Source organism: Tachypleus tridentatus, chromosome 1 (genome assembly GCF_004210375.1).
Source record: "Tachypleus tridentatus isolate NWPU-2018 chromosome 1, ASM421037v1, whole genome shotgun sequence".
In the NCBI taxonomy this organism is placed as follows: domain Eukaryota; kingdom Metazoa; phylum Arthropoda; class Merostomata; order Xiphosura; family Limulidae; genus Tachypleus; species Tachypleus tridentatus.
In genome coordinates, this window is record NC_134825.1 from 8,538,912 (window position 1) to 8,552,283 (window position 13,372).

Consider the following 13,372-nt stretch of genomic DNA (forward strand, 5'->3'; position numbering starts at 1 on the left):
ATTAAACACGTTGTACCGGTAATTGAATATTAAACTAGTTATACTGATAATTGTATATTAAACTACTTGTACCTGTAATTGAATATTAAACTAGTTATACTGATAACTGAATATTAAACTAGTTATACCGATAATTGAATATTAAACTAGTTATACTGATAATTGTATATTAAATTAGTTATACTAATAACTGGATATTAAACTACACCATGTAACAATATTTTTACTTTTTCTTGTTCCTGGACAGAAAGTTTTGTTTCCCAATTGCTTATGCCTAAAGTAAATGTAAAAGACATATTTTCTCTTCAAACTTTGCTTTTGTGACCCAGGTAATGAAATTTTCAAATTTACCCATTTTCCAGAACATTTCAGGAAAATTCAGTGCTGCGTAATTGATAGAGAATTTTCTCGAACTTACAAGAATTTTCAAGAACTTTCTAGAATGTTGTAGAACTTTCAAGAATTTTCAAGAACTATTTAAAATTTTCTAGAACTTTTCAAGGTAATATATACAGAGGCTCACCACTACAGTTTAATTCTAGCTGCCTAAGTAAACACATAGACCTCTCTGATTTTATCAGAGATGGCATCAAGAAGCTGCAAGCATTCTCAGACGCAGAAGAGAGCAGCAAATCAGAAGAGGAGGTAGACGTTGAAGATCCAGATTACAATATCAGAGGTGTAGCTGGTGAGAGAAACCCATACTACGCCAACCAAAGAGACCTCAATGACTTCATCAGAAATCTTGATCTAACAAAGTCGAATGCCGAGCTTCCTACTCTAGACTCAAGGAGTGGGATTGTTAGATAAAGTGTGCACGTCGCCAGTCAGAGGAAGCGTCATCGACATTTTTAAGCTTCTTCATACATCAAGATGGGCTCTGCTTCTGCCACAATGTATCCGGTCTTTGCGAGGCAATTGCAATGGCCTCTAACCCGAACGAGTGGCGCCTTTTCAGTAATAGCTCATTCAGAAGCCTCAAAGCTGTGCCGCTCCATAACGGGAATAAGTTTAAAGAGGAATACAACATCATCAAGACCTTGCTAGAAACCTCGAAGTATGATGAGTATGGCGTGAAGGTTATCGAAGACTTCAAAATGGTGTAATTCCTAATGGGCCTCCAAGGAGGCTTTACCAGGTTTTCCTGTTATCTCTGCCTTTGGGACAGCAGGGACACCGCAGTGCACTACAACAGGAAGCACTGGCCACAACGGACCGAGTTCTTTGTGGGGAGGCACAATGTCAAGTGTGAGCCACTAGTGGACCTTCAGAAAGTGTTGTTCCCATCATTGCACATAATATTGGGTCTTATGAAACAAGATGTCACAGCTCTTGATAAGGAGTCTGCAGACTTCAAGTACCTTTGAGACTTCTTCCCTAAGCTATCTGAGGCGAAGGTCAAAGCTGGTGTCTTCGTTAGATCACAAATAAACAAGATCCTGGAGTGCACAAAATTCCACAAGAAACTCAGTAGGAAAGAAAAAACGCTTGGAGCATCTTTGTCGCAGTGATTCGGGAATCCTTGGGCAATCACAAGGCCAAATATTATGTGGAACTGGTTGAAGCTCTGATGAAGAACTACGCCAAAATGGGTTGCAAGATGTCCCTGAAAGTCCATATCCTTGACGCTTATTTTGATAAATTTAAGGAGAATATGGGAGCATACTCAGAGGAGCAAGGAGAGCACTTCCGCTAAGATATACTGGACTTTGAACGCCGCTACCAAGGAGCGTATATCGGAAACATGATGGAAGACTATATTTGGGAGATGATACTTGAAAGTGATATACATTACAGTCACAAATCTCGAAAAACTACTCACTTCTAAACATTTTTGTTCATTTTTTTATAACTTCAGTATAAATACATGTAAATCTTTATTCATATGTCGTTATATTAAGACATTATGTGAATGTAAATGTGCAAATTTGCCCGTTTGTAAATACAAAATAGGTTAATTTCTGAATTTCATTGTCCAGGTTACAAAAGCAAAGTTTGAAGGGAATAATGGTCATTTTGTGTACTTTTACAACATAAGCAGTTAATAGATAACACAAACTATCCAGGAACAAAATTTGTGTTACATAGTGCCAGTAATACCGATAACGGAATATTAAACTGAATATTAAATGAGTTATACTGATAAATGAAAATTAATCTAGTTATACCGTAACTGTATGTTAAACTAGTGGTACTGATAAGTGTATATCAAACTAGTGGTACTGATAACCGTACATTAAACTAGTGGTACTAATGACTGTATATTAAACTATTGGTACCGATAACTGAATATTAAACTAGTGGTTCTGATAACTGTACATTAAACTTGTGGTACTGATGACTGTATATCAAACTAATGGTACTGATAACTGAATATTAAACTGGTGGTACTGATAACTGTACATTAAACTAGTGGTACTGATAACTGTATATTAAACTAGTAATACCGACAACTGAATATTAAACTAGTGGTACTGATAACTGAATATTAAACTGGTGGTACTGATAACCGTACATTAAACTAGTGGTACTGATGACTGTATATTAAACTGTTGGTACCGATAACTGAATATTAAACTAGTGGTTCTGATAACTGTACATTAAACTTGTGGTAGTGATAACTGTACATTAAACTAGTGGTACTGATAACTGTACATTAAACTAGTGGTACTGATGACTGTATATCAAACTAATGGTACTGATAACTGAATATTAAACTGGTGGTACTGATAACTGTACATTAAACTAGTGGTACTGATGACTGTATATCAAACTAATGGTACTGATAACTGAATATTAAACTAGTGGTACTGATAACTGTATATTAAACTAGTGGTACTGATAACCGTACATTAAACTAGTGGTACTGATGACTGTATATTAAACTATTGGTACCGATAACTGAATATTAAACTAGTGGTTCTGATAACTGTACATTAAACTAGTGGTACTGATGACTCTATATCAAACTAATGGTATTGATAACTGTACATTAAACTAGTGGTACTGATAACTGTATATTAAACTAGTAATACCGATAACTAAATATTACAATAGTGACCCTCATAACAGAATATTAAGTGAGTCATTTCTTACAAATGAACAAAGATGATATTTTTTAACTTCATTACTTTAACAAAAAATTATTTTTAAATTTCAAGACTATTATATTTGTCCATCCCTCTAGAGGCCTATCCTCCTAAACCACTAGATTGCACCAATCAAACTTTAGTAGCCGTGGGTACGGTAGCTCAAGTGAAGAAACCCAGATTTATAGCAGGAGACGGGAGAGATCTGGATGTGGAGTGTACCCTGAGGGATGAACTGGCCCCTGGGGAGTATATCAACACCTGTGAAAGTACTGATCCGGAGTTACATACTGTGGGGTTTTGTTCCTACAGAGTTATCGTTAGAGGTCAGCTGTGTTTAGTTTAAAATAATAATATAAAAAATCTTTATTGTGTGTGCGTGTGTAAAATGTACCAAATGTCTTCACATGAAATTTTAATACATAGATATATAGTTTGTAGTATGCAATCTAGAAGACCATGTATGACATGTTTAATATGTGGTATAAACACACACGAAATTACATTACACATCGAACCTACGATATAACACTCATGCGAAGTAACAGTGCGTGTGTGTGGTTTATAAAATATAGCTGAAACGAAATTAAGTATTTTCTGTGTTTTATCAAATTTATCTTTCAAATAATACAGGAATAATAACTAAATATTTCTGATAAATGCTGCCATCTGGTGTTGTGATGTTTTGTCACTTTCAGAGCCGAAGTGTGATACACCGCCGACAGTGGATCACGGATTCGTTCAGTGTTCACCTGGAAAATCTGGTGATTTAACAGTTGGAACCGTTTGTACCTACGTTTGTGAAGAGGGGTTTGTCATTCCAACAAGTCAGTCAAAAATCGCAAGAAGGTTTTGTTTGTCAGATTTGAAGTGGGATATTACGAAAGTGCCCGAATGTTGGAGTGAGTTTCTTTTACATGTCTGGTAATGATTTTTCTTAACGTTATAAAGTGCGTTTTGTTACGCTTTATGTGATTCGATGAGAACATCAAAACTGTGAACAGTATTCTGAATAATATATAAGAACAAAACTTTATACACATGGAACTGATATATATATATATATATAATTTTATTTTCGTTTGACCCAGGAGCTTACCCACCAAAACCCGTAGACTGCACCAACCAAACCCTGTTGAGTGAAGGAAGAGTGGCTCGGATAAAGAAACCCAGGTTTGTAGCAGAAAACGGGAGAGATCTGGATGTAGAGTGTACTCTGGAGGGTGAACTAGAACCTGGAGAGTACATCAACACGTGCGAAGCTGTTGATCCCCAACTCTTGACCAATGGGATTTGTTTTTACAAAATAGTAGTGGAAGGTAAATCGTGTTGTCTTTTGCAATGTAACATTTGAAGATCAAATTGAATTATTTGATCTATTTCCAACTATTAATATCTTTGATAGTGTTAGGAAAACATTTAGTTTAACTGTTACTATAAGCATTTAACATCTGGACTCTGGCTGGTTTATTTCTCAAGTGTTAATCTCGGAGAGAAATGTCTGTGTTGCTAGGATACTCTTGACGTCATACTTTTATGTTAAAACTCTAATAATGTACGTAATGTTAGGGTACATCAAAAGCAATGTGTTATTAGATGGACGTTTAGAAATCTATCGTTGTCTGACACTTGGTTAAAACAATACTGAATATCTAACTCACCATTTGTTTGTTGTCAGCACGAATAACTAATTTTACAGGTTTAACCCTAAACATTTACACATACATTACCCCTGAGTAACGTGACCAGTAAATAGTGCGTAACTTATAAAATAAACATCTAATTATCATATTTATCTAAATTGTATCCTACTTTCAGATACAGTCGTGTCATCATCACCACAAAACTAAACTGATCAAAGAGACTCGGACCTGGGATTTATATGTTAGATTTATACGTTAGATACAAGTCCGTTAGATTCATGAGACTGGGTGGAGTTTATATACCTGGTATTTCTTTTTCAGCGCCACAATGTAACCGCCCACCGAAAGTGAATCATGGATCCTTCCAATGTACTCCCGGAGATTATGGTGACCTGACCTCCGGGTCAGTTTGTAGTCTTCACTGTGACAGTGGATACGTCGTACCGGTCAGCCAGTCAAAGTTAATATCGAGAATATGCCTGTCTCACTTACAATGGAATGTCACCCAGACTCCAAAGTGTTTAAGTAAGTGTTCACATAAACACTGTTCATTTTTTATCATTACCAGCTATGGTTGTGAAAAATGTTGCATTACAAAGTCGTTAGAGTAATTTGTGTTAAAATAAGACTTTAGAAAATTAGCAGTGTAATAAACGTGTGTACCTATGTGGCATTCTAGCATTAGTTTAAAGTTCGTTTTCAAGTGTTTCGTCTTCCAATGACACTTGAAGTGGTTGGTCTTCTAATAAAACGTTACGACAATCCTTTAAGTAGAAAGTGTTATATGAAACACGTCTTAATGAAATTTAAATACTCAGTGATGTCGAGAAAACCCACTTGTAGAGAAATATGTATGCAAAAACCGCTCGTTTGGGTTGAGAAAATATTTTACGTACTGTTTGGACGGATTAAATGTAAGTTTAATAACGTTATACAGTTCGAGGTCATAAAAACTGTTTTTATTGGAAATACAGAAATATCTGTATTTCTCATTTGGAACGTTTTAAGTCTACATCTAAATAAGACAAGTTAAAAACTACAATAAACCACAAACTAGTGAATATTCTATCTCTGTTCCTTATTACTGTGTCGAATCTTCGGTGTAGCTCACCTATTGGAACAATGGTTTATTGAAACCTTCCTGTGATAATTCTAGATCATGGTTTCCTTCACTTGTAAATGTCCAACATAGGCGTGAACATTCAATCAAGTCATTAGTGAGAACTTGACTGAAGCAAGTATTGTCATTAATTGAATATTAAATTGTTAATTAGTGTTCAATAAATGAGTCATTACTGAAAAGTGAAGAGTATATTAATCACTACTGATAACAGAATATTAACTAGTTATACTGATAACTGAATATTAAACTAGTTATACTGATAACAGAATATTAAACTAGTTATACTGATAGCTGAATATTAAACTAGTTATACTGATAGCTGAATATTAAACTAGTTATACTGATAACTGAATATTAAACTAGTTATACTGATAGCTGAATATTAAACTAGTTATACTGATAGCTGAATATTAAACTAGTTATACCGATAACTGAATATTAAGTTAGTTATACTAATAACTGGATATTAAACTAGTTATAATTATAACTGAATATTAAACAAGTTGTACCGATAATTGAATATTAAACTAGTTATACTGATAATTGTATATTAAATTAGTTATACTAATAACTGGATATTAAACTACACCATGTAACAATATTTTTACTTTTTCTTGTTCCTGGACAGAAAGTTTTGTTTCCCAATTGCTTATGCCTAAAGTAAATGTAAAAGACATATTTTCTCTTCAAACTTTGCTTTTGTGACCCAGGTAATGAAATTTTCAAATTTACCCATTTTCCAGAACATTTCAGGAAAATTCAGTGCTGCGTAATTGATAGAGAATTTTCTCGAACTTACAAGAATTTTCAAGAACTTTCTAGAATGTTGTAGAACTTTCAAGAATTTTCAAGAACTATTTAAAATTTTCTAGAACTTTCCAAGGTAATATATACAGAGGCTCACCACTACAGTTTAATTCTAGCTGCCTAAGTAAACACATAGACCTCTCTGATTTTATCAGAGATGGCATCAAGAAGCTGCAAGCATTCTCAGACGCAGAAGAGAGCAGCAAATCAGAAGAGGAGGTAGACGTTGAAGATCCAGATTACAATATCAGAGGTGTAGCTGGTGAGAGAAACCCATACTACGCCAACCAAAGAGACCTCAATGACTTCATCAGAAATCTTGATCTAACAAAGTCGAATGCCGAGCTTCCTACTCTAGGCTCAAGGAGTGGGATTGTTAGATAAAGTGTGCACGTCGCCAGTCAGAGGAAGCGTCATCTACATTTTTCAAGCTTCTTCATACATCAAGATGGGCTCTGCTTCTGCCACAATGTATCCGGTCCTTGCGAGGCAATTGGAATGGCCTCTAACCCGAACGAGTGGCGCCTTTTCAGTGATAGCTCATTCAGAAGCCTCAAAGCTGTGCCGCTCCATAACGGGAATAAGTTTAAAGAGGGATACAACATCGTCAAGACCTTACTAGAAGCCTCGAAGTATGATGAGTATGGCTGGGAGGTTATCGAAGACTTCAAAATGGTGTAATTCCTAATGGGCCTCCAAGGAGGCTTTACCAGGTTTTCCTGTTATCTCTGCCTTTGGGGAAGCAGGGACATCGCAGCGCACTACAACGGGAAGCACTGGCCACAACGGACATAGTTCTTTGTGGGGAGACACAATGTCAAGTGTGAGCCACTAGTGGACCTCCAGAAGGTGTTGTTCCCACCATTGCACATAAAATTGGATCTTATGAAACAAGATGTCACAGCTCTTGATAAGGAGTCTGATGACTTCAAGTACCTTCGAGACTTCTTCCCTAAGCTATCTGAGGCAAAGATCAAAGCTGGTGTCTTCGTTGGACCACAAATAAACAAGATCCTGGAGTGCACAGAATTTCCCAAGAAACTTAGTAGGAAGGAAAAACGCTTGGAGCATCTTTGTCGCAGTGGTTTGGGAATCCTTGGGCAATCACAAGGCCAAATATTATGTGGAACTGTTTGAAGCTCTGATGAAGAACTACGGCAAAATGAGCTGCAGGATGTCCCTGAAAGCCCATATCCTTGACGCTTATCTTCATAAATTCAAGGAGAACATGGGAGTATTCTCAGAGGAGAAAGGCGAGCACTTCCGCCAAGATATACTGGACTTTCAACGCCGCTACCAAGGAGCGTATATCGAAAACATGATGGAAGACTATATTTGGGAGATGATACGTGAAAGTGATATACATTACAGTCGCAAATTTCGAAAAACTACTCACTTCTAAAGATTTTTGTTCATTTTTGTATAACTTCAGTATAAATACATGTAAATCTTTATTCATATGTCGTTATATTAAGACATTATGTGAATGAAAATGTGCAAATTTGCTCGTTTTTACATATAAAATAGGTCAATTTCTGAATTTCATTATCCAGGTTACAAAAGCAAAGTTTGAAGGGAATAATGGTCATTTTGTGTACTTTTACAACATAAGCAGTTAACAAATAACACAAACTATCCAGGAACAAAATTTGTGTTACATAGTGCCAGTAATACCGATAACGAGATATTAAACTGAATATTAAATGAGTTATGCTGATAAATGAAAATTAATCTAGTTATACCATAACTGTATATTAAATTAGTGGTACTGATGAGTGTATATCAAACTAGTGGTACTGATGACTGTATATTAAACTATTGGTACCGATAACTGAATATTAAACTAGTGGTTCTGATAACTGTACATTAAACTTGTGGCACTGATGACTGTATATCAATCTAATGGTACTGATAACTGAATATTAAACTGGTGGTACTGGTAACTGTACATTAAACTAGTGGTACTGATGAGTGTATATCAAACTAGTGGTACTGATAACTGTATATTTAACTAGTGGTACTGATGACTGTATATTAAACTAGTGGTACTGATGAGTGTATATCAAACTAGTGGTACTTATAACTGTATATTAAACTAGTGGTACTGATAAATGTACATTAAAATAGTGGTACTGATGACTGTATATTAAACTAGTGGTACTGATGAGTGTATATCAAATGAGTGGTACTGATAACTGTATATTAAACTAGTGGTACTGATAACTGTACATTAAACTAGTGGTACTGATAACTGTACATTAAACTAGTGGTACTGATAACTGTACATTAAACTAGTGGTACTTATAACTGTATATTAAACTAGTGGTACTGATGAGTGTATATCAAACTAGTGGTTCTGATAACTGTACATTAAACTAGTGGTACCGACAACTGAATATTAAACTAGTGGTACTGATAACTGTATATTAAATTAGTATTACCGATAACTAAATATTACAATAGTAACCCTCATAACAGAATATTAAGTGAGTCATTTCTTACAAATGAACAAAGATGATATTTTTAACTTTATTAATTTAACAAAAAATTATTTTTAAATTTTAAGACTATTATATTTGTCCATCCCTCTAGAGGCCTATCCTCCTAAACCACTGGATTGCACCAATCAAACTTTAGTAGCCGTGGGTACAGTAGCTCAAGTGAAGAAACCCAGGTTCATAGCAGGAGACGGGAGAGATCTGGATGTGGAGTGTACCCTGAGGGATGAACTGGCCCCTGGGGAGTATATCAACACCTGTGAAAGTACTGATCCGGAGTTACATACTGTGGGGTTTTGTTCCTACAGAGTTGTCGTTATAGGTCAGCTGTGTTTAGTTTAAAGTTATAATATAAAAAATCTTTATTGTGTGTGCGTGTGTAAAAAGTACCAAATGTCTTCATTGAAAATTTTAATACATAGATATATAGTTTGTAGTATGCAATCTGGAAGACCATGTATGACATGTTTAATATGTGGTATAAACACACACGAAATTACATTACACATCGAACCTACGATATAACACTCATGCGAAGTAACAGTGCGTGTGTGTGGTTTATAAAATATAGCTAAAACGAAATTAAGTATTTTCTGTGTTTTATCAAATTTATCTTTCAAATAATACAGGAATAATAATTAAATATTTCTGATAAGTGCTGCCATCTGATGTTGTGATGTTTTGTTACTTTCAGGACCGAAGTGTGATACACCGCCGACAGTGGATCACGGATTCGTTAAGTGTTCACCTGGAAAATCTGGTGATTTAACAGTTGGAACCGTTTGTACCTACGTTTGCGAAGAGGGCTTTGTCATTCCAACAAGTCAGTCAAAAATCGCAAGAAGGTTTTGTTTGTCAGATTTGAAGTGGGATATTACGAAAGTGCCCGAATGTTGGAGTGAGTTTCTTTTACATGTCTGGTAATGATTTTTCTTAACGTTATAAAGTGCGTTTTGTTACGCTTTATGTGATTCGATGAGAACATCACAACTGTGGACAGTATTCTGAATAATATATAAGAACAAAACTTTATACACATGGAACTGATATATATATATATATATATATTATTTTATTTTCGTTTGACCCAGGAGCTTACCCACCAAAACCCGTAGACTGCACCAACCAAACCCTGATGAGTGAAGGAAGAGTGGCTCGGATAAAGAAACCCAGGTTTATAGCAGAAGACGGGAGAGATCTGGATGTAGAGTGTACTCTGGAGGGTGAACTAGAACCTGGAGAGTACATCAACACGTGCGAAGCTATTGATCCCGAACTCTTGACCAATGGGGTTTGTTTTTACAAAATAGTAGTGGAAGGTAAATCTGTTGTCTTTCGCAAAGTAACATTTGAAGATCAAATTTAATCTATTTCCAACTATTAATATCTTTGATGGTGTTAGGAAAACATATAGTTTAACTGTTACTATAGGCGTTTAACATCTGGACTCTGGCTGGTTTATTTCTCAAGTGTTAATCTCGGAGAGAAATGTCTGTGTTGCAAGGATACTCTTGACGTCATACTTTTATCTTAGAACTCTAATAATGTACGTAATGTTAGGGTACATCAAAACCAATGTGTTATTAGATGGAGGATTAGAAATCTATCGTTGTCTGACATTTGGTTAAAACAATACTGAATATCTAACTCGCCATTTGTTTGTTGTCAGCACGAATAACTAATTTTACAGGTTTATTGTTTGTTTTTTGTTTTTTGAATTTCGCACAAAGCTACTCGAGGGCTATCTGTGCTAGCCGTCCCTAATTTAGCAGTGTAAGACTAGAGGGAAGGCAACTAGTCATCACCACCCATCGCCAATTCTTGGGCTACTCTTTTTACCAACGAATAGTGGGATTGAATGGCACATTATAACGCCCTCACGGCTAAAACGGCGAGCATGTTTGGCGCGATGGGGATGCGAACCCGCGACCCTCAGATTACGAGTCGCACGCCTTAACACGCTTGGCCATGCCGGGCCTTTTACAGGTTTAACCCTAAACATTTACACATACATTACACGTGAGTAACGTGACTAGTAAATAGTGCATAACTTACAAAATAAACATCTAATAATCATATTTATCTAAATTGTATCCTACTTTCAGATACAGTCGTGTCATCATCACCACAAAACTAAACTGATCAAAGGGACTCGGACCTGGGATTTATATGTCAGATTTATACATTAGATACAAGTCCGTTAGATTCATGAGACTGGGTGGAGTTTATATACCTGGTATTTCTTTTTCAGCGCCACAATGTAACCGCCCACCGAAAGTGAATCATGGATCCTTCCAGTGTACTCCCGGAGATTATGGTGACCTGACCTCCGGGTCAGTTTGTAGTCTTCACTGTGACAGTGGATACGTCGTACCGGTCAGCCAGTCAAAGTTAATATCGAGAATATGCCTGCCTGACTTACAATGGAATGTCACCCAGACTCCAAAGTGTTTAAGTAAGTGTTCATATAAACACTGTTCATTTGTTATCATTACCAGCTATGGTTGTGAAAAATGTTGCATTATAGAGTCGTTAGAGTAATTTGTGTTAAAATAAGACTTTAGAAAATTAGCAGTGTATTAAACGTGTTCACCTATGTGGCATTCTAGCATTAGTTTAAAGTCCGTTTTCAAGTGTTTCGTCTTCCAATGACACTTGAAGTGGTTGGTCTTCTAATAAAACGTTACGACAATTCTTTAAGTAGAAAGTGCTATATGAAACACGTTTTGAACTGGAAGATATTTAAATACTGTTTCCACGAATTAAATGTAAGTTTAATAACGTTATACAGTACGAAGTCACAAAAACTGGTTTTATTGGAAATACAGAAATATCTCTATATTTCTGACTTAGAACGTTTTAAGTCTACATCTAAATAAGACAAGTTAAATACTACAATAAACCACAAACTAGTGAATATTCTATCTCTGTTCCTTATTACTGTGTCGAAAGTTCGGTGTTGGTCATCTATTGGAACAATGGTATGAACCTTCAAACAAGTCACTAGTGAGAATTTATCTTTAGCATGTACTGTCAGTAATTGAATATTAAATTGTTCATTAGTGTTCATTACTGAAATGTGAAGACTATACTAATCACTACTGATAACTGATTATTAAGCTATTTATACTGATAACTGTATATATTAAACTGGTTATACCAGTGGTTTCCAAACTGTGCGCCGCTTCGAACTCACATGGGCGCTGACGGATATTTAAATTTTTTGAGAAAAACACAGCGATGTCGACGTCTGTCGGACACTGCGCGAACTATTAGTTTGATATTGTTCACAGTTTAACATTAAATCACGCTGCATTCCTTTCAATGACGTTCACAAATGTTTTAGACATGTTTCTGTTTACTTGTACTTTCGGCTAAGCCAGTAATTTCTCGAACCTTCTCATTCTTTAGATTTTGTATATAAATACCTGTCAACTCTCTGGGTCCGTCAGTAATCGAAATAACTGAAGGGTGTTGTGACCAAGTGTCTTCGAGGTCTAGTGAAGTTCAGTGAATTATTTTATTGACTTTTATTCCATGTGCATAAAAATGGAAAGATGTTTGAATATTAATAAGAAGTGTGGAAACAGGCCTGACTACAGGCTACAGGGGGCTACAGTCCTGGGATCCGGCTTCAATTAGGGAGACCAGGGAAATATAGGATAAAAATAATGCATTCTAATTTCATAAAATACTTAAGGAAATGTTTTAGTACTGCGGGAAAAAAATGCAAATATCAACACATTTGGCTTCCACCCACCAGAAAAAAATTGTATACGCCCATGAATGTACCACGAATTTATGAAGACTTCAGAAAGGGGCTCAGGGACATTGGTTTCCTCCTGGCCCGACCTACTTCTGGATGCCCCTGAAGTGGAAGTGAAGAAAAAGATGGCGAACCACAGACCAGTGGCAAAGTTGTGAAGAAATGGAAATATTGGAAACATGATGATAGTTATGTTGGTGTTATTTCAGTTGATGTCAATCATAAAGAGTGTCCACAGTGTGTCAAAGATTTGGCTCCAGAGTTCATGCTTCCAAGTAAACTAAAACGCCACTTAGAGACCAATCATCCTAACACGGCTAGTAAATTCCGTGATTATTTTACCAGAAAGTTTGGTTTGTTTCTGAATTTCGCGCAAAGTAACACGAGGGCTATCTGCGCTAGCCGTCCCTAATTTACCAGTGTAAGACTAGAGGGAAGGCAACTAG

General features: G+C 35.9%; 1 protein-coding gene across 1 annotated transcript in view; it reads left to right on the forward strand.

The window, feature by feature from the left end:
- The window catches only part of LOC143223690 (sushi, von Willebrand factor type A, EGF and pentraxin domain-containing protein 1-like), a 127,354-nt gene that overhangs the window by 88,168 nt on the left and 25,814 nt on the right, over positions 1-13,372 (forward strand). The window contains exons 36-43 of the mRNA XM_076452029.1: positions 3,188-3,415; positions 3,788-3,991; positions 4,181-4,408; positions 5,054-5,257; positions 9,255-9,482; positions 9,855-10,058; positions 10,252-10,479; positions 11,412-11,615. Of these exons, the coding sequence (XP_076308144.1) occupies positions 3,188-3,415; positions 3,788-3,991; positions 4,181-4,408; positions 5,054-5,257; positions 9,255-9,482; positions 9,855-10,058; positions 10,252-10,479; positions 11,412-11,615 (1,728 nt within the window). The remainder of the gene's footprint in view (positions 1-3,187; positions 3,416-3,787; positions 3,992-4,180; positions 4,409-5,053; positions 5,258-9,254; positions 9,483-9,854; positions 10,059-10,251; positions 10,480-11,411; positions 11,616-13,372) is intronic.